The sequence below is a fragment of the Diabrotica virgifera genome, chromosome 9 (genome assembly GCF_917563875.1).
Source record: "Diabrotica virgifera virgifera chromosome 9, PGI_DIABVI_V3a".
Taxonomy (NCBI): Eukaryota; Metazoa; Arthropoda; class Insecta; order Coleoptera; family Chrysomelidae; genus Diabrotica; species Diabrotica virgifera.
This window is the reverse complement of record NC_065451.1, coordinates 199,467,549-199,488,150: the sequence shown is the minus strand read 5'-3', so window position 1 is coordinate 199,488,150 and position 20,602 is coordinate 199,467,549. Positions and strand designations below refer to the sequence as shown.

Sequence of the window (20,602 nt, the reverse complement as noted above, 5' to 3'; positions counted from 1 at the left end):
TACCTCGTATGAAAGGTATTTAAAATACCTATTCAGACAAATTATTTTTTTTTGAGTTTAAGCAAATTTTGATGAATAAATGAAATAAATATAAAATTGTAGTTCCGCATTTAATTAATAAAGATTCAAAATTCCGCCTATGATTACTTGTCAAACAGGTTGACGTTGACGTAAAAACTACTAGAGAATTAAAAAACGTCGACTTTTTTGACAAAAAATCCATAGGCGGACATTTGAATTTTTATTAATTAAATTCGAAACTACAATATTACATTTATTTAATTTATTCACCAAAATCAAAATCAACTTAAACCCAAAAAAATTAGTATGACTGAATAGGTATTTTAAATACCTTTCAAACGAGGTATCACTTGCTATAAGGTCCCATTTAAAATTATCGGTCACAGTGGCTCTGTAACGTCATCTGTCACTATTACGTCACCTGTCATAACTAGTTAAGAAGCTTACGTCCGTTTATTTCCTTACTCCAAATTTCACTATTATAGGTATAACCGTTCAAAAGATACGAGGGGGGGTACGGACTTTTGACTAGCACTGTATACAAGCGACGCTAGGTCACGTTTCATGGGATGCTGGATTAAGAAGCTTTGCAATTAAAACCAGTAGAGAAATGAAAGGTTTTAAAAATAAATGAAATTATCAAATGCACTTTCAAATAATAAATAAGCTATTTTGACGCATAAAACTGTATTCTATAGACTTCTTTATTTTAGACCTAAACAACTCTACAACAATTTTAATAAAATAAAAATATCAAAAAATCGGAAATTTTTGGAGACACTAAGACACTTTGGAAATAAGCTCTTATTTGGAGGGAAATCAGAATAACTATTTTACTCAAATTTTTTATTATTTTCGAAATACTTATATTTAAATAATATTTTGCATTGTTTGTAACTTGTTTTCTTTTATTTTCAGGTCAGGCATCCTGTAAGTATTTTAACATAATAGTAATATTTTTCTAATGCTTATTTCTTTTCATATGAGTTTTTCACTATAGGTTATTAAGGAATTACAGAAATTATAGTTTATTAATAATTATTAAGTATATTAATTATACATTTTACATGTTGCGTGTAGGCAAGGCATAGTATTACTTTAAGTAGAGTACCCTGTCCGATACCGCATTTTTTAGATTTATTATTAAATTTTTAAATTCAAATTTTTGCTTGTACAGATGTGGAGATATGGTTCCTTTCACAGGCATTTTTCAGTGCGTCACAAGTGAGAGAAAAAAAAGGTGTCCGTGATAATACACATTTATAACATGATATTTTAGTTAAATCTGACAATGACAGTTGTCAGAATCGTAATCAGCCAAATATGAAAAGGGTATTGCAGTATAACCCTTTTATTTGCAATTTGGTATAAAAACAAATCAATTGTGTTTATTGCATTTATAAAATGGTATTTCCATTGGTTTGTATAGTCTTATAAATTGTACAGATTATAGTCGTATAATATATAATTCGTAAATCATTTTTTGTTCGATTATAGCGCCATCTATCAACAGCTAGAATAAATGTTTGAAATGACTGTAATCGCGGAAGTACGTTTGTTTCTCTCACTTCCAACTTAATGCGTTAGAAAAGAAATCGAAAAACTATGACCCACTGAAAAGTGCCTATGAGAAAGAGTTTAGTTATATCTCTTTAGAGTTACGTGTAAAAAAAGTTTGTGCGTCATTCGAAAACATGACTTGACTTCTAAAAACAATATGGTAGATAACATCAGAACTTAGCCTCTTTTTCCTACTTTTGGACATCCCTGTTCACCATAAATCCATGCGAAGAAGAAAGGGGCCTTGATGAGTATGTACCTACAAGTCCAAATCTTTGTACTTGTACTAATTACAAGCTACGGAAAACATTCACACTGACAATTAATAATTAGCCAGGAGTTATGTTAAGGAAATGTACAGATCGAGTTATTTTTGTCAGATTAACAAAAATATTTGTAGCAAAAATGAGCTATCTGCTTGACGTGGCTTATTGTTGAACAAACACAAACATTTGCAAGGCGGGCAACACAGATGTTACAGATGTATTGTCAGAATTATAGTGTAAAAGTGTACTTACATAAATAATGTAGAGTCTTATGTGGACATTTCTTCACCAAACGATGCAGTATATTTTATTATCAATCAAAGCACATTCATATCTAAATTTTTGTGAAAATGATGTTGAAATGAAAGTTAAATATAAATAACTCTAATATGAAGTAAAAACCACTTCTATGTAATTGGTATATTTATTAAAAATTTAAAAATCCCAATGGATTGAATAAAATGTGTCCAATTCAGAACGTTTTCGGACCTATCAGTCCATCATCAGTGAATCTGAAATAGAATAAGTAATCCCACTATTAAAATTGAAAGATGGTTGAAATTTTGAAAGTTAAAAAATGTGGTTATGTTTACTTACTCGAATATTTGTTAAATAGCCCCAGAATCCAACAATGGTTGAATTTATAATTCAATCTACATTATGTCATAGTAATATTGAACGGGCTAAACGCCGATGTTAAAAGATATAACCTCCGGGAACATGGTGAAACCCTACCAGGAAACTTAAACAACCATCTTAGGCCAACGTTGACTACCAAGTGTCAAAAGATTGTAAGGAACTGTTTAGAGTGACATTGACAGTAGAGAAAAAGGTAGTCGATTTTCAAAGGTTTTAACAAAAGGTCATGATCCAAAACATTGATAATATGATAAAGATTTTTGTATCTGAAAATGTCTAACATTAAAATCTATTGTTTTTTGAAAAGAAAATTGTGTTTTAAAAAATTTTTTAATATAAAATTATTTTAATTTGACTGTATACTATAAAACTAAACTGATCAAATTGATTATAAAGGAAGTATGAGCTGCTATTAATAATGATAAACAAAAAGATAAAACCAGTAGGGTTTTCACCATGTTCCCGGAGGTTATATCTTTTAACATCGGCGTTTAGTCTGTACAATATTACTATGACATAATGTAGATTGAATTATAAATTCAACCATTGTTTGGTTCTGGGGCTATTTAGCAAGTATTCGAGTAAGTAATCATAACCACATTTTTTCAATTTCAAAATTTCAACCATACTTCAATTTTAATAGTAGGATTACTTATTCTATTTAGATTCACTGATGATGGACTGATAGTACCGAAAACGTTCTGAATTGGACACATTTTATTCAATTTATTCGGATTTTTAAATTTTTAATAAATATACCAATTATATAGAAGTGGTTTTTTACTTCATGTTAGAGTTTTTAACCCGAGAAATAACATCGATAGGAAATACGAGGGAATTAATCTTACTTGGAGATTTTAATGGCAGGGTCGGAAAAAAACAAAACAATAAAATAGTTGGTCTTTACGGAGAAAACATAACAAATGACAATGGGACCAGACTCATCACAATTTGCGAACAGAACCAGCTCCGTATTACAAATGGATTCTATCAACATCGAGAAGTACATAAATACACCTGGGGACAGAGAACAAGGAATCTAAAATCTATAATAGATTACTTGATTGTACGCCAAAGATCAAATCTTAAAATCTACGACGTAAGAGCTTATAGAGGTGCAGTTTGTGGAAGCGATCACCATTTTTTAAAAGCAAAAATAATGTTTTCAAGAAGATGCCAGAAGGAACAACCAGTAGTTCGCTCAGAGATGGCAGATGACGTAAGATATAATCTTATAAGCCTAGAACAAGATAGTGTAAAAATATTGTATCAAAACAGACTAAACGAGAAACTTAAAAACATAACTTTCAATAACATCGAGGACCACTACAATTACATTAAAGAAAGTATTCACTCTGCAGCAAAAGAAGCCCTTGGATATTACGAAAAGAAAAACAAAAATACTCCATACTGGTGGGATGAAGAAATAGACACAGCGATAAAATAAAAGAAACAAAAGTATGAACAATATTTAAGTGCAAAAACAGATACCAATTGGTCTAATTACAAAAACCAACAAGCTAAGGTGAGACAAATGATAAGACAGAAAAAAAATGAATCCTGGGATCAAAACTGTCAAAAAATAAATACGTACATAGGAGGAACCAGAAGTACACAAAGCTGGAAACTTATTAAATCTCTTAGGACCAACGACAAGAAAAAAGATTTAATCTCACCAATTTCGTTAGAAGCATGGGACATGTACTTCAGTAAACTGTTACAAGAAGATCGAGTAGAATTTAAAATAAAAGATAATAACCAAAACATACGCGTTGAAGCATCTCCTATAAGAATCACGAAAAAGGAAGTAAAGGATATTTGTACTTCACTCAAAAACAAAAAAGCACCCGGACCTGGCAATATACCCTCAGAACTAATAAAAAATGGAACTGAAAAACTATATGAGCACCTGACAATACTCTTTCAAAACTGCATAAACAAAGTAGAGGTTCCAGCCGAATTTAAAACCTCTACCATTTCAACTTTACATAAAAAAGGAAACAAACAAAATTGCGATAATTACCGTGGAATAGCAGTTACTAGTACCATTAGTAAAATCTATGGGAAAATGATCAAAAATAGAATAGAAAGAGAATACACTGATATGGAGGCAGAAGAACAGGCAGGTTTTAGAGCTGGTAGATCGACCATAGACCACCTTTTTTGTATCACTCAACTTATAGAAAAAAAAGGTTGCCGTAAATCAAGAAGTCCACTTTTTGTTTGCTGATCTAAAAAAGGCCTACGATAGCATCCCCCAAAATAAGTTATGGAACACTCTAAGACAAACCAATATCAACTCAAATCTCATAACAGCAGTGGAAAAACTATATGATAACGCCAACGCCAAAGTTAAAATAGGAACGAATGTTTCCAAATGTTTCGTAGTAGACAAAGGACTGAAGCAGGGATGCTGCCTATCGCCGACACTTTTCAAAATATATCTGGAACAAGCATTGAAACTTTGGAAGCGGAAATGCAGCGGCATGACTCGAAAATTAATCGAAGAATACAAAAAATGGGGATTAGAAGTTAACATAGATAAAACAATGTACATGAACATCGGTGGCAACGAGCAGAGTCTAATTTTAAATGACGGACAACACATTAAGTACAACAATAAATATTCTTATTTAGGAGTAGAAATCACGGACGACGGCAAATCAGATCAGGCTATAAAAAAAAACGAAACATTCAAGGTAGAAGGGCCAATCGCAACTAAATAGTATTATTTGGGATCGACATATATCAAAAAAAAAATAAACATCGAATATACAACACTATTATAAAGAGCATGGTAATGTATGGAAGTGACGTGTGGCAATTAAAGACAACTACTGAAAGAACACTACAAGCCACGGAGATGGATTACTGGAGACGTGCCGCAGGAAAATCAAAACTCGAAAGAGTTAATAACCAACGTATACGAGAGATTATGGGAGTCACACATACGATTGTCGAAGATATAAGAGTACAACAATTAAAGTGGTATGGGCATGTGCAGAGAATGCCAGAACACCGTCTGCCCAAACAGATTCTAGATTGGTCACCAAATGGAAAAAGAAAAAGAGGCCGACCCAGAAAGGGCTGGAGAGAAGGAATAGACAGAGAGATCCGAGAGAGAGGTTTAGACGAAGACCTTTGGGAAGATAGAGATGCATGGAGATTGGGCATCGGAAGACGTCGGAGGACGTTTTAAACCGATTATATATATATATATATATATATATAGATAGTTTTTAACTATATGGTATACAGCCAGCCTAGGGAACTTCCCTTTTTAGTTTAAATATAAATGTTTTAAAAACAATAAATAATATTCAAAGACAGGTTTATAAAAGACATTTTGTGTTCCAATGTCATCCTACGAACAGAAAGATAATAGACGAGTAATATATCTAATATTTTATTATATTCCTCGTTTTTGACCCTAATGTATTTTTTGCAACATTGATCGAACTTTTATTTAACTTATTGATGTGAAAACGAAGGTTTATTACTTATTTATGTCGATCGACCCAAGCTTTGTACTTCTTAATTATTAATAACGTCATTATACCAGTAAATGTAAAGTCACAAGTTCCAACGTGGCTCTACAAAAATAATTAAGCGCCTTTTAACAAATAAACATTACAAAAGCGTCGAATAACGTCAGTCAGTTACAACACATTCGCCGGATATTGACTGTACTTACGATGATGTGGTAAATAGTTTTAGGACTGAAGTGACTTAATATAAATGATTATTGTTTATATTTGAATAGTGTATATGTTATAGTGTATATGTTATTTGAATAGTGTATATGTTACGGTCAATGATGTAAATTGGACATTGACGTTAATGGCCAGGCATTGTCGTGAATGTCCATTTTCCTTGGTTATTAACGACAATGCCCGGCCATTAGCGACAATAACCTTAAATATTGGCCAATGTAAAAACTTAACGTAAAATTAAATGTTTCATCAATAACCGGTCAATAACGACAGTGGCCAGAAGCAAATGGCCAATGTTGATAAATCGATGCCTCAGAAGCCAATCGGTGTAAGTCAATAAGAGTTTAAAATGAGATACTAAGATGTTTCTGAAAGTAGTTGCAGAAATATGAGTAGTTATTAAAAACAAATAAATAGTTATTTATGATATAAGTGTTAAAAGTACACGTTTAAGGCACGCATGTGAAAGTTTGCAGAATGAGCGAAGCGTACTTTTTAACACGTATATCATACAATATTTTTTCTACAAACGTCTTATATATCAACAATTATAATTTATTCATTCTCAATTACAGGTCAATATCTACAAAAACTTTTACTTGAACTTGACTGGCATTCCAATTTTATATTTTTTTTTGACATTACATCAAAACTACCTATTGGGACCGTGCAAGTTCGGCAAAGCGACCCCTATTTCTACGCTCTATACTAAAATTCGCACTTTTAATTATATTGGCCAATTATATTAGTCCTGGTTACTGGATAATTGTCAAGGCCATAGTCCAAAAAAATAATAAGAAGAAAAAATAAGATTCAGGTTATGTTATGAAAACGTGAACAATTGTATGTAGTAAATAAAATTAGTTATTAAAATGCAGTACTGCAAGCAAAATAAAATTAATTAAATTTACCTTTATATAATAATTGCATATCATAGCAATATTGTGGAGCAATATATAATTTTTCTGCTTCATTGACAGAAGGTATGAAATATACGTCAATTTGACAATTTCAATTGACAATATGAATTATTTAAGATAGTTGCAATATTTCTCCGCGACTCGCGCAGGGTCGTTTCTCGTTTCCCCTTCCAAGTACTTGCACACCGCGAATACTGTCAATACGTAAATCATAACAAGTATAGAATAACATCTTACTTTTATTGTTGTATATTCTAACAAATTTTAATAGTTTTTTTCTACAAACGTGTTAAAAATGCAATAATACAGTTTAAATTAAATTTTAAAAAACCTTTAAACCACCTTTTTCAAATTGCGCAGGTTGTACTATTAATATTAATGTTACTAAATGAAATATAAATATTTTGACAGTGCCTTAAACATTTTAAAGCACTAGTGCTTTAAAGTAGCATTTTTAACGCTCCTATGGAGTGCTAACAATTGCATTTTTAACACGGTTGTAGGAAAACGTCTTTATTTATCATAATCATCATCAGCCCATAGTCGTACACTGCTGAACAGAGGCCTCCTCGAAAAACTTCCATTCAGATCTATCCTGCGCTGCTGCAATCCAGTTGGTACAAATCCTCTTTATGTCGTCAGCCCATCTTGTGGGTGGTCTTCCCGGGTTTCGTCTATCCGCTCTCGGTCTCCATTCCAAGTTTTTTGGTCCACCTATCATCTCTCATTCTAGCGACGTGTCCTGCCCACTTCCATTTAATTTTGGCTATGTGTTTTGTTATGTCTTCTACACCACTTCTTCTACGAATTTCTTCGTTTCTTACCCTATCTCTCAACGTTATGCCCAACAATGATCTTTCCATTCTACGTTGCGTCACTTGTAGTTTTCGTGCAGATGTCCTTGTTACGGTAAGTGCCTCTGCCGCCATATGTAAGAACAGGCAGGGCACATTGATTAAAGGCTGTTCTTTTTAAGCTGATAGGTATATATCACCTTTAAAAATATCACGTAGTCTTCCATATGCTGCCCATCCCAGAGTTATTCTTCTTAGCAGTTTGATTGTCTCTGCTAATTTTTACCGTATGTCCAAAGTATATGTAGCTGTCAACAACATCAATTTCGATTATTTATCATAATATGGGTAACATATTCATAAATACAAACAAGGAAATAATAATATTTTTATATACAGTATGGTGCAAATGAAAGGAATAAATTCGTTATTTCGTAAACCGGCGACTTTAAGGAAAAATCCCGAAACAGTCGATTTTTATTTTTAAATTATGATCTTTTTGCATAAATGGCATGCTAATGACGTCATCCATCTGGGTGTGATGACGTAATCAATGATTTTTTTAAATGACAATAGGGGTCGTGTGCTACCTCGTTTGAAAGGTTATTCAATTCTCTATTCAGTAACATAAACAATTACATAATTAATTATAAAGAATGTCAAAAAAAAATTTTTTTTTAATTAAATTATTTAACAAAAAAAAAGAAGAATGTACGTAATTCATTTAATTTAAGATACATTTTACTGCTGTTATGAATCAGAAAAAAATGTTTATTTTGCAAATAAGCAATGGTTTTTCGCTTAAATTAATATTTAAACTTCCAAGAGGCAGGTGGCTGGCGGGAGCTGGCTTAATCATTGAATTTCATTCTATAGTGCTTTGTTGTTTTTTTAGCACCCGGTGTTCTCAAAATATTTTTAGCTTCTTTAATTTCACTTATTCGGCTATAGTATTCGTCACAGTTTAAAAATGATTTATTGTCATCACGTTTTGACTTGACTATTAACTTTATATAATTATTAAAACGAGTGTACACGTCGTTGATATCCATCATAACAATTACTAAATAAATTTACGAGTAATTTCAGCACGAAAACAATATACCATATACACACATGAAGTAAACGATAGTAAACCTACACATAACCTATCTTTTAGTCAAAATTTCAACATTGACCGATTAACAACGGGCATTGTCAACATTGGCCGGGCAGTGATAGAAATGTTATCAATAATTTAAAATTATCATCAATGTCCAGTTTCTATGGACAATAACGTTAATATAAGGCCATTGTCGACAATGACCAATTCAGCCGACCATTGTCGATATTGGCCGGCAAATAACGTTATTGGCCGGATTTACGTCATTGTAGCATATACAGAATAAGCCAAATAAAAACGGAACATATGCAGTTAATACAGTGTATCGGAACTATGCTTGAAATAGTCGACCAATATAAAAGTTTGGCACACATAAATCATAGCAACTCAACTACCTGTCTTCTTTTAGGCTAAGGCTACAGCTAGACAAGCGACAATTTACGGCGCCATTAGAGCAGTAAAATGAAGCGCGAAAATGGGTCCCGCGGTGAGTGTAGTGGATGGCCAGACTGAGCTGTAAAATATCGCGAAGCAATATCGAACGGGTTGTGGACCTGGGTCCAAATTTGTAGCTCATCTAGCTACAACCACGAACAAAACACTGTATTTACATCTCGCGACACGCCGTAATTTACATCCCCGTCTAGCCATGCTTTTTACTGCAGTTACTGCCGCTTCATTTCATTGCTATTACAGCGCCGCAAGAGCAGTAAAATGTAGCGGCAGTAAAAAGCATGACCAGATGGGGATGTAAATTACGGCGTGTCGCGAGATGTAAATACAGTGTTTCGTTCGTTGTTGTGGTTAGATGCGCTACAAATTTGGACCCAGATCCTTCTTCAAAGGACCCATTTTCGCGCTTCATTTTACTGCTCTTATGGCGCCGTAAATTGTCTCTTATCTGGCCGTAGCCTTAGCCTAAAAGGAGACAGGTAGTTGAGTTGCTATGATTTATGTGTGTCGACATATTTGTCGATATATTGGTCGACTATTTCAAACGTAGTTCCGATACACTGTATTAACTGCGTATGTTCCGTTTTTATTTGGCTTATTCTGTATAACACTAAATTTAAACGTAGTGAAAACAGTGTTTCTAAAGGTAAAAGGTTTTTGGTCGTGCACTTGAACTAAAATCGCCAAGCCTTCGGTTTTAACATAACACGCTTAAGGGGGCTTTAAACGGAGCAACAAAGTACCCCGCACAAACCTTGAAAAAATCATCATCATCCAGTCTCAAAGTCCACTTCTGAACATAGGCCTATTTCTCATGTTTACAACCTCGTCTATTTTACGTCGCTCTCCTCCAGTTTAATTTAAGCTTCTTAAAACCTCAGGTTTATTCTTCTTCGTAGTTCACATGTTTGGTTTTCTCTTGTGATCTTCATTTCGTGTTCAAGGTATATGTATTTTTCAACTAACTCTACTTGGTTGACTCCAATATTAGTACATTCTTTCACGGGTTTTTCTCTAAATTTTAAAGAACCGCTTGGATTGACATGAAATTTGGCACACGCATAGCATACATGCCTAATAAAAAAAATGATATTGTGCCATGTGTGCTTTTTCCCTGGGGGTGACTTTCACTCCCTCTTGGGGGTGAAAAAATATATGTCCAAAATAAGTCCGCAAATGGATAAACTGACTAATTTTAAGTAACTTTTGTTCTATAGAGCTTTTTAGCCAAGTCAACTTTTCGAGTTATTTGCGAGTGAATATTTTAATTTTTCAATAAAATAACTACATTTTTAGACGGCTTTTCGCAAATACCTCGAAAAGTAAGTATTTTGTCGAAAAAACGTTCTTAGTAAAAATATAGCCCGTAGAAAAGTAAAAAAATGGTGTATCCGTTAGGTCTCTGGACCTCGTTATAGCGAATGAAAAATAGATTCATATTCACCAAATTTCAAATAGAATATTTCGAAGTGAATTATCCAAAAAATTAAGCACTATTTGGAGAAAACTCATTTTAACTTTTTAGTATGTAAAAAAAGCTTTATTTCTGTTTTTATAAAAAGTTCCCAGCATTAAATTTAAGCAAGTTACGCTCAGAATAAAGTTGGTCCCTTTTGTTTTGGCAAAAAAAAATCGGGAAGACCACGCCCTAATTAGCAACTTAATTATTAAATTATTTTACTTATGTTGTGTTTATATCATCTGTAAGTTTCATCGATTCAAAGTGCGTATTTTTGAAAAAATTTGGTTTCAAAATAAAATTTTTAAAAATTTTAATTTTGAAAAATATGCATTTTTTTCAAATTAGCTTAAAAATTGTTAGAGATACCAAAAATATTGAAAAACAAAAAAGTCAGCATTGCTTTTCTGAATACCATGTATTTTTTTTTTGTTTTTCGGTTAGACAAAATTGATTAAGATTTGGTGTTTCTAAATTTGCATACATTCGTGATCAGTGACTCTTCAACCCATTTTAACTACAGCCCTTTCAAAAATAAGACCTTGAACCGATGAAACTTACAGATCATATAAACAATACATACACGAGTCAAGAAACGTGTGAAGTCGTAACGATTAGGTTCATTTGAGATACTAATTAGGGGGTGATTTTCCCGATTTTTTTACCAAAAAAAAGGACTAACTTTATTTTTAGCGTAACTTATTTACTTTTGACCCTAAAAGTTTTTTTTATAAAACAAAAATCAAGCTTTTTTTTAATTTTTTAAATAAGTTCTAATTACTTTTCCCCGAAATGTGCTTCATTTTTGGTTATTTCACGTTCAAGTATTCCATTTGGAATTTGACGAATATGAACCTATTTTGAATTAGCTATAACTCTGCTTGTACTAGGTATAGAGACGTGATATAAACACCAGTTTTGTAAATTTTTTACAGGCTATATTTTTGCTTAGAATGTTTTTTCGACAAAATACTTACTATTTGAGTTATTTGCGAAAAACCGTCTAAAAGCGTGGTTATTTTGTTGAAAAAATGAAAATATTCACTGGCAAATAACTCGAAAAGTTGACTTGGCGAAAAAGCTCTATAGAACAAAAGTTACTTAAAATTAGTCAGTTTATCCATTTCCGGACTTACTTTGGACGAATATTTTTTCACCCCCAAGAGGGGGTGAAAACCACCCCCTGGGCAAAAGCACATATCGGAACAATATCACTTTTTTTTGACTTGTTAGCTATGTGTATGCCAAATTTCATGTCAATCCAAGCGGTTTTTTAAAATTTAGAGGTTTTGCACTATTTTACCGTTAAAGAACGTACTATATTGATATTTTCGCGAGGTACTAGGTTTGTCACGAATTTTGTTTTGGAGATGTTTTTTAAGACCTAACTTCAGTTGTCAATGTGCCAGTGTAGTTCTAAAAATACCTAATATAACTACCTAACCAAAAACAGGAATAAATGGAGAAATATTGTAGAAGACACCGAGGCCCAAATGAATTAGAGGTATCTAAAGAGGGCGGCAATCACTCAGCTAGGAGTGTAGATGCCATGATGATGAATGATGATATTCCCGCTTACCACTTTTCAAAATAAAACTAGATGACTTCTTTTATGTTTTTTTCTAGTCTGCTTTGTCTATAATTACTATATCAATCTTCTAAACTAATAAATAGTTGTTTTCAGATAATTTTACCATACCGATTTATTTATTACACATTATCCATGTCCTCAAACAGTTCAAACACCAACAAAAAACGACAGAAGATCAATGTTTAGCCATAAACACCATAATTATATCATTTAAACACGACAGCACGGCCAGCTCGATTTTATTTATAAAAATACTTGTGATTAGTAATTACATATCTTTTTGTTCTATCTTTTTTGTTTTAAAATCGATATTGCGTAGTTACATTAGCCCAACTGTTGTTTTAGTTTCATGGAACATGAAAATATAGCATTTATTTTGATATAGAGCCAATGTTTATAATATTGACTTAGTGTGACAACGAATGGCGTGAGCTTCAACTCTCTAACGTTCGCTTCGCGTAGAGTTAGTTTTCTAGTGTTTTTCATTCAAATTGGTTCTTAAGTAAATTGGTAAACAGGTGGTTTGATCATAAATAAAACATATGATATAGACCAGGGTAATAAGCTAGAAATAGACCATGTTCGGGACACTCAAAGATCAAGGTAGCTGATTACTTTTTTAGTTATTGACCCGTGTTGAGCTGGCCCCCCCCCACTTGCAAAAATCAAAAAACAAATAGCCCTGATTTATGAGCTATTTATGAGCTCTCATATTCCGGAAACTAAAATTTTTGAGCTCGTTCCACTGAGCAGGAATTTGATACTTTAGTGGGGGGGGGGGCTGAGTCAGCCTCCCCCACTACTTAAAAATAGGAATATTGAATCGGTTCTTGCGGCAGAATTACGAGCTATTTATGAGCTCTTGAAATTATATAGTTTCGATTTTTGAGCTCATCCCCTTCACCCCCAAACAACCCTTTAATTGATTTAACTTAAGAGAAAAATGCTGAGAAAACTTAAAGTATATCATATTGCGGATATAATTCCTATAGCTTATATACTCTAAGAATAAACTATTAAATCACGTGCATTTCGATTATTGAGCTACAACCCCTTCGCAAGAAAACCACCCTATCTTCCCGGCTTAAGAGAAAGTTGTACTTAACATGCATTAAACTAATTATTTGGCGACTACATATCATTGAATAATTTATAAGCTTCCAAATTACGCGCATTTAGATAAGTAAATTGCACTTTATTTTGTATAGTGCAGTCACTGAAGGTAAAAATCAACGATTACCTTCAATTTCGGTGAACCTTCATCGATTTTCACGAAAATTGATCAGTGGTTAGAGGATACGTCAAGAAACAATGGTGACATGGTACCACCTTGCGCCTTTACCCTGAGGGTGGATACCGCCCCTTCTCGGGGGTGAAAATTATTTTATTAAAAATAACTGCACAAATCAATAAAAGAACAAATTAAAAGCAAAATTTATTATATAAAGTTAATAAAATAAGTCAATACTTTTTAAGTTATTAAAGATCAAAGATTTTAATTATTCGTGAAAAAAATGCATGTTATGAAGCGGTTTTTCGTAAATCACTGAAAAACTGTAAGTTTTTACACAAAAGTTAATAGTAGTTTAATTCGTATAGCTTATATTCTAAGAATAAACTCTTAAATCACGCGCCTTTCGGTTATAGAGCTACAACCCCTTCGCAAGAAAACCATCCCATATTCCCGACTTAAGAGAGTTGTACTTAAAATAATTTAAATAAATTATTTGGCGACTAGATATCGTTTAATAATTTATGAGCTCGCAAAATATACGTATCTCAATTATTGAATTGCCATTTTCTTTCTATAGTGCAGTCACTGAAGGTAAAAATCAACTATGACCTTCGATTTCGGTAAATTTTCATTCATTTTCACAAAAATTGGTCAGCGGATTTTGATGCTATCAACTTTTTCTGGAGCTCATTTTTGATAGGTATTTCTAGGTACTTTGACAAGTATTTAGTACGTAAGTGTTATAAAATGCATCTCTTTCCCGTTATTTAAGCTTGAATCTTTAGATTTGAATAGTCGCAGAAACAATATACATTTAATTACCAATAACTTACTTTAAATTAAGATTAAAGGGTTTTTCAAGTAAGCAATTTATTATATTTTTTATTAGCTTGAATTTTAGTGATGAATACTTTTTTGTAAAAACTTACAGTTTTTGAGTTATTTATGAAAAATCGCTTTAAAGGCCTGGCTGAAAGACTTCGGTCGATGGCCTTTTGCTACATTGTATCAATAAAGTATGTCTCTCTCTCTCTCTCTCTCTCTCTCTCTCTCGCTTTAAAGCATGCATTTTCTTTCACTAAAATTAAAATATTTGATCTTTAATAACTCAAAAAGTATTGATTTATTTTAATCATATTATATAACAAATTTTGCTTACAATTTGTCCCTCTCTCGATTTGTGGGGTTATTTTTAATAAAGTAATTTTCACCCCCGAGAAGGGGTGACACATACCCCAGGTTAAAACCCCAAGTTGTTATTGTTAATTCGTGAAAATGAATGGAGATTTACCGAAATCGAAGGTCATATTTGATTTTTACCTTCAGTGACCTTTACCTTCAGTTAGAAAGAAAATGGCAATTCAATAATTGAGATGCGTATATTTTGCAAGCTCATAAATTATTAAACGATATGTAGTCGCCAAATAATTAATTTAAATTATTTTAAGTACAACTCTCTTAAGCCGGGAATATGGGATGGTTTTCTTACGAAGGGGTTGTAGCTCTATAATCGAAAGGCGCGTGATTTAAGAGTTTATTCTTAGAATATAAGCTATACGAATACGAATTAAACTACTATTAACTTTTTTGTAAAAACTTACAGTTTTTCAGTGATTTACGAAAAACCGCTTCATAACATGCATTTTTTTCACGAATAATTAAAATCTTTGATCTTTAATAACTTAAAAATAGTCCTGTCGCCAGGGGGGGTACAACGGCCTCGTTAATTCAGATGGACTTACTCAAGTTTTTTTTATGTATTTTGACCCGTAGAACACGAATTTTTTGGGTAACAGTTGATCCGGATGTCGATAAGATTGTTATAGACCAAGAACTTGAGGAATCAAATAACAGCGATTTTTGGCAAAACAAAACACTATTTTGTATTTTTTGGGCCATTTTAAGTAAAAAATATTTCTACAAGTTTTTTCGTAGGATGCACAGTTTTCGAGATAAACGCGGTTGAACTTTAAAAAAATCGAAAAATTGCAATTTTTGAACCCGAATAACTTTTGATTAAAAAATAAAATAGCAAGTCTGCTTACCGCATTTAAAAGTTTAAGTCAAATTATATCGGTTTTGATTATTTCCATTGGTAAAAATTTATTTTTTTATTGTTTAACAAAGCTATAAACACGTAGGGTTTCCCGTGCTTTTACATGTGTTTTAACGCATGTAACGTAGAAATAGTCTTGATTGCACTAGTACCTATTCTACCTACTCGTTCGATTTTAAATGAGAAATCATAGAAACATCACTCACGCACTAGTTGTTTGTAGCTTTGTTTAACAATAACACAATAAATTTTTAGCAATGCAAATAATCAAAACCGACATAATTTGACTTGAACTTTCAAAGGCGCTAAGCAGAATTGCTATTTTATTTTTTAATCAAAAGTTATTCGGGTTTAAAAATTGCAGTTTTTCGATTTTTTGAAAGTTCAACCGCGTTTATCTCGAAAACTGTGCATCCTACTAAAAAACTTGTAGAATTTTTTTTGCTTAAAATGACCCAAAAAATACAAAATATTGTTTTGTTTTGCCAAAAATCGCTGTTATTTGATTCCTCAAGTTCTTGGTCTATAACAATCTTATCGACATCCGGATCAACTGTTACCCAAAAAATTCGTGTTCTACGGGTCAAAATACATAAAAAAAACTTGGGTAAGCCCATCTGAATTAACGAGGCCGTTGTACCCCCCCTGGCGACAGGACTAAAAGTATTGACTTATTTTATTAACTTTATATAATAAATTTTGCTTTTAATTTGTCCTTTTATTGATTTGTGCAGTTATTTTTAATAAAATAATTTTCACCCCCGAGAAGGGGCGGTATCCACCCTCAGGATAAAGGCGCAAAGTGGTACCATGTCACCTTTGGTTCTTGACGTATCCTCTAACCACTGATCAATTTTCGTGAAAATCGATGAAGGTTCACCGAAATTGAAGGTAATCGTTGATGTTTACCTTCAGTGACTGCACTATACAAAATAAATTGCAATTTGCTGATCTAAATGTGCGTAATTTGGAAGCTTATAAATTATTCAATGATATGTAGTCGCTAAATAATTAGTTTAATGCATTTTAAGTACAACTTTCTCTTAAGCCTGGAAGATAGGGTGGTTTTCTTGCGAAGGGGTTGTAGCTCAATAATCGAAATGCACGTGATTTAGTAGTTTATTCTTAGAGTATATAAGCTATAGGAATTATATCCACAATACGATATATTTTAAGTTTTCTCAGCATTTTTCTCTTAAGTTAAATCAATTAAAGGGTTGTTTGGGGGTGAAGGGGATGAGCTCAAAAATCGAAACTATATAATTTCAAGAGCTCATAAATAGCTCGTAATTCTGCCGCAAAAACCGATTCAATATTCCTATTTTTAAGTAGTCTGACTCAGCCCTCCCACTAAAGTATCAAATTCCTGCTCAGTGGAACGAGCTCAAAAATTTTAGTTTGCGGAATATGAGAGCTCATAAATAGCTCATAAATCAGGGCTATTTGTTTTTTAATTTTTGCAAGTGCATTCAAAAGCATTTTTGCATTCAAAAGCTAAACAGTTGACATAAAATTACAAAATTTAATTTTTAGAAAATTAAAAGACCTTCAAAATTCCGATTTTTGAAAGTCAAAAAGTTATTTAGTTGCTACTCAAACTGCAAAATAAGTGAAAATCGTTATTTGTTAATAACTTTTATAAAAACTACCTTAGAACTTTGGTGTTTCGCCCAAAGTAGGGTATTGAAGTACTTAACAAATCCTAAAAATTTGAGACCGACTTATTGATTAGTTTAAGAGCTATACCTTTATTTTGCAATAACATAAGACAGAAAATAATGAAGATAGGGCAATTCTGAGTATTCGAAATAAAAGTAGAAAACTGATACTATGAAAATTTACTAAAAAGCGATAAAAAGATTATCTAATATAGTCAAACATCCTAATGCCAAATTTGTGAAATTTTGTAGTTTAAAAACATTTAGAATAACTTTATTACTACTAAAAAATATTTTCTGTAGAAAAAGTCATTTTACATATTAGAAAAGCTGGTATTTTACATCAATTTTTAAAAATGTAGTTTAATTGGTGACTAGTCGTGGTAAGTGAAGGGGGCGCTGTGAGCCGACAAATGCACGAGTTCAAAAACTATAAAAAGCAACTTAAAACTACTATCATTTTATATATCTCGGAATCTACTAAATATATTTTGATCGTTCTTTTTTTAATTTGTATGTAATTCTTCTGTACACTACAAATATGCAATTTGTCTAGACATTTATTAATTAATAAACAGTCTAATTTGTTTAAACAATTTTTGAAAAATAATTTTTTCCGAAAAATCCATGATTTTAATCATACTATCCCTATTAATCATAGAAAAAATTAAGGTATACTTTAATAAATAAATTATTTTCAATAAATAATTATCTAATAAAAATCATTTATTTATTAAAGTGTACTTTATCTATTTCTGTGATCATTGATGATACTATGATTAAAAAAATAAATTTTTGTAAAAAAAATATTTTTTCGAGAATTGTTTAAACAAATTAGACTGTTTATTAATTAATAAATTTATAAACAAATTGCATATATGTAATTTACGTAAAAATTACATACCAATTAAAAAAATAAAGATCAAAATCCATTAACTTGATCCGGAGATACAGCCAATTATATTCGTTTGAAATTGCTTTTTCGGTATTTTAACTCACTGGATTTGTAGGTTCCCCCTAGTAATCCTCTGCACTACATTTTTGAAAAATCGTAGAGGATGCTGTGAAGGTATAATGTTTGTGCAGATTTTTTAAGAAAAAATACAAATGCCATTCTTTAAAATGGCATTAATGAGATTGCTTAATTATTATTAACAAATTAGCTGTGAATTAAAAAAAACATATGGCTAACTTTGTCCCAAATGAGCCCAGGCTAAATTTTTTTATTTAAAAATTCGTGTTAAAATACTATCTTTTCGTATATATAAAAAGATTATATATTATATAGATTTATATTATATATAAAAACTACAAAATTTTAAAAATTTGGCTTTAGGATTTTTGACTATGTTAATTATTTTTTTATCTGTTTTTAATACGTTTTGATACTATTGCTCTTATACTTTCATTTGGCATACTCAGAATTGCTCTATCTTCATTATTTTCTGTCTTATCCTATTGCAAAATAAAGGTCTCTGGGATAAACAAATAGAATAACTCTTAAACTAATTAATGGATCGGTCTCAAATTTTGTGGGTTTGTTAAGTACCCCAATATCCAATTTTGGGTAAAACACTATAGTTCTAAGGTAGTTTTGGTAAAAGTTATTAACAAATAACGATTTTCAAATATTTTGCAGTTTGCGTAGCAAGAAATTATCTTTTTAACTTTCAAAAATCGACATTTTGAAGGTTTTTCAATGTTCTCAAAAACTGCATTTTGTAATTTTATTCAACTATTGAGTTTTCGAAGGGAGTGCACAAACTCGAAAAAATCGCGATTTTTGCACTAAATTGTTAATAATTAAAAAACGGACGCGAACTCTAGGCAGGAAACAGGTAGGTTTTCTTCCTATAGGTCTACAATACTTAAAAAAGTAGTCAGCTACCTGGATCTTTGAGTGTCCCGAGAAAATCCTTATTACCCTGGACTAGACAGGTGGTTTGATCATGAATAAAACATATGATAAGTTATCCAGTGATTATTGACCAATTATTATAGATTTTTTCACAATTTATTTATACAGGTATTGTGCATAATTTCGGTTAATCATTTAATAATGTTAGTAACATCATCCTCATCATCAGCATATTTTAAGTCCAATGAAGGAAATAGGCCTCCCTGTTTATATGCAGAGTGCATAATTTTGTGCAGTATGTATCCAATTTTTCGTCATCCTTCTTAAATCATCTTATCTCCATTTCAATCTGCAAGTTCTCTCCACATCTATAACTCTGATTCCTCCTTTGCGATTTTATCTTTTATTTTTATTTGTATCACTGAAGGTTCCATCCTCCTTTGTGCTATTTTTAATTTTGCAGCATTTTTTTGTTACGTACAACATCTCCGCACCGGAGGTCATTACTGACAGACACACTGATAAAAGACTTTTCGTTTTAGATTAATTGGTATGTTGCTATCTTTAAATACTTTTTTAATGGCTCCAGATGATACTTATTTATGTACTATTCTTTTTGATACCTCAACTGTTGGTTTGTCCCTACCTAATTATAGTTTCGTGTCCAAGGTACAAGAATAAAAAACCGCCAAACACCGTAAAAATGAGTGGCGCACACAATATTCCAGCTACAATAGATCTGATATGAATCTTACCTACGTGGTGCGACATTTTGATGCAAAATAAAATTTTAGTTTTATTTTAAACGATGTTTCCATAATATTTGCTAAATTTAAAGTTAGTGCGGCAGATTCGTGCAAATATTATAAGAATTGCACATTTAATGATACAAGCATATAATTTCGTCCACATATACTGCACATATAAAGGTACAAATTTAGATATGAGGCCATCTCAGATTTTGCCTTTTACAAAAATGGCGGTAATTCAAAATGGGCGACTATACATATGTGACTAATAACACGATATCTTTTGAATGAAAAGTCCGATCTCAACCAAATTTGCTACATAGGTTCATTTTGTGATTTACAAGATCGATATCGTGAACTGGAAGAATCGGTTTACCAGAAGTTATGTTTTATCTGGTTTCTTATGTAAAACTATTTTATATTATGTAAATAATTTATTTTCAATTTTTTCACCCTGTATACATTAATTTTTCAAAATGGTAATACCACCATTGAAAAGAGCGTAAGAATATGTTTTAGGAAATATTTT

The 20,602-nt window shown here is 31.8% G+C and overlaps 1 protein-coding gene across 3 annotated transcripts in view; it reads left to right on the top strand.

Annotated features, from left to right (window-relative positions):
- LOC114334209 (band 7 protein AGAP004871) overlaps positions 1 to 20,602 on the top strand; it is a 688,330-nt gene that overhangs the window by 81,731 nt on the left and 585,997 nt on the right. For 2 of the 3 annotated variants that reach the window (XM_050661391.1, XM_050661392.1), the window contains exon 3: positions 940 to 951. The exons of the other annotated variant lie outside the window; for it this stretch is intronic. In XM_050661391.1, coding sequence (XP_050517348.1) covers positions 940 to 951 — 12 coding nt within the window. The remainder of the gene's footprint in view (positions 1 to 939; positions 952 to 20,602) is intronic. 3 annotated transcript variants of the gene reach the window in all.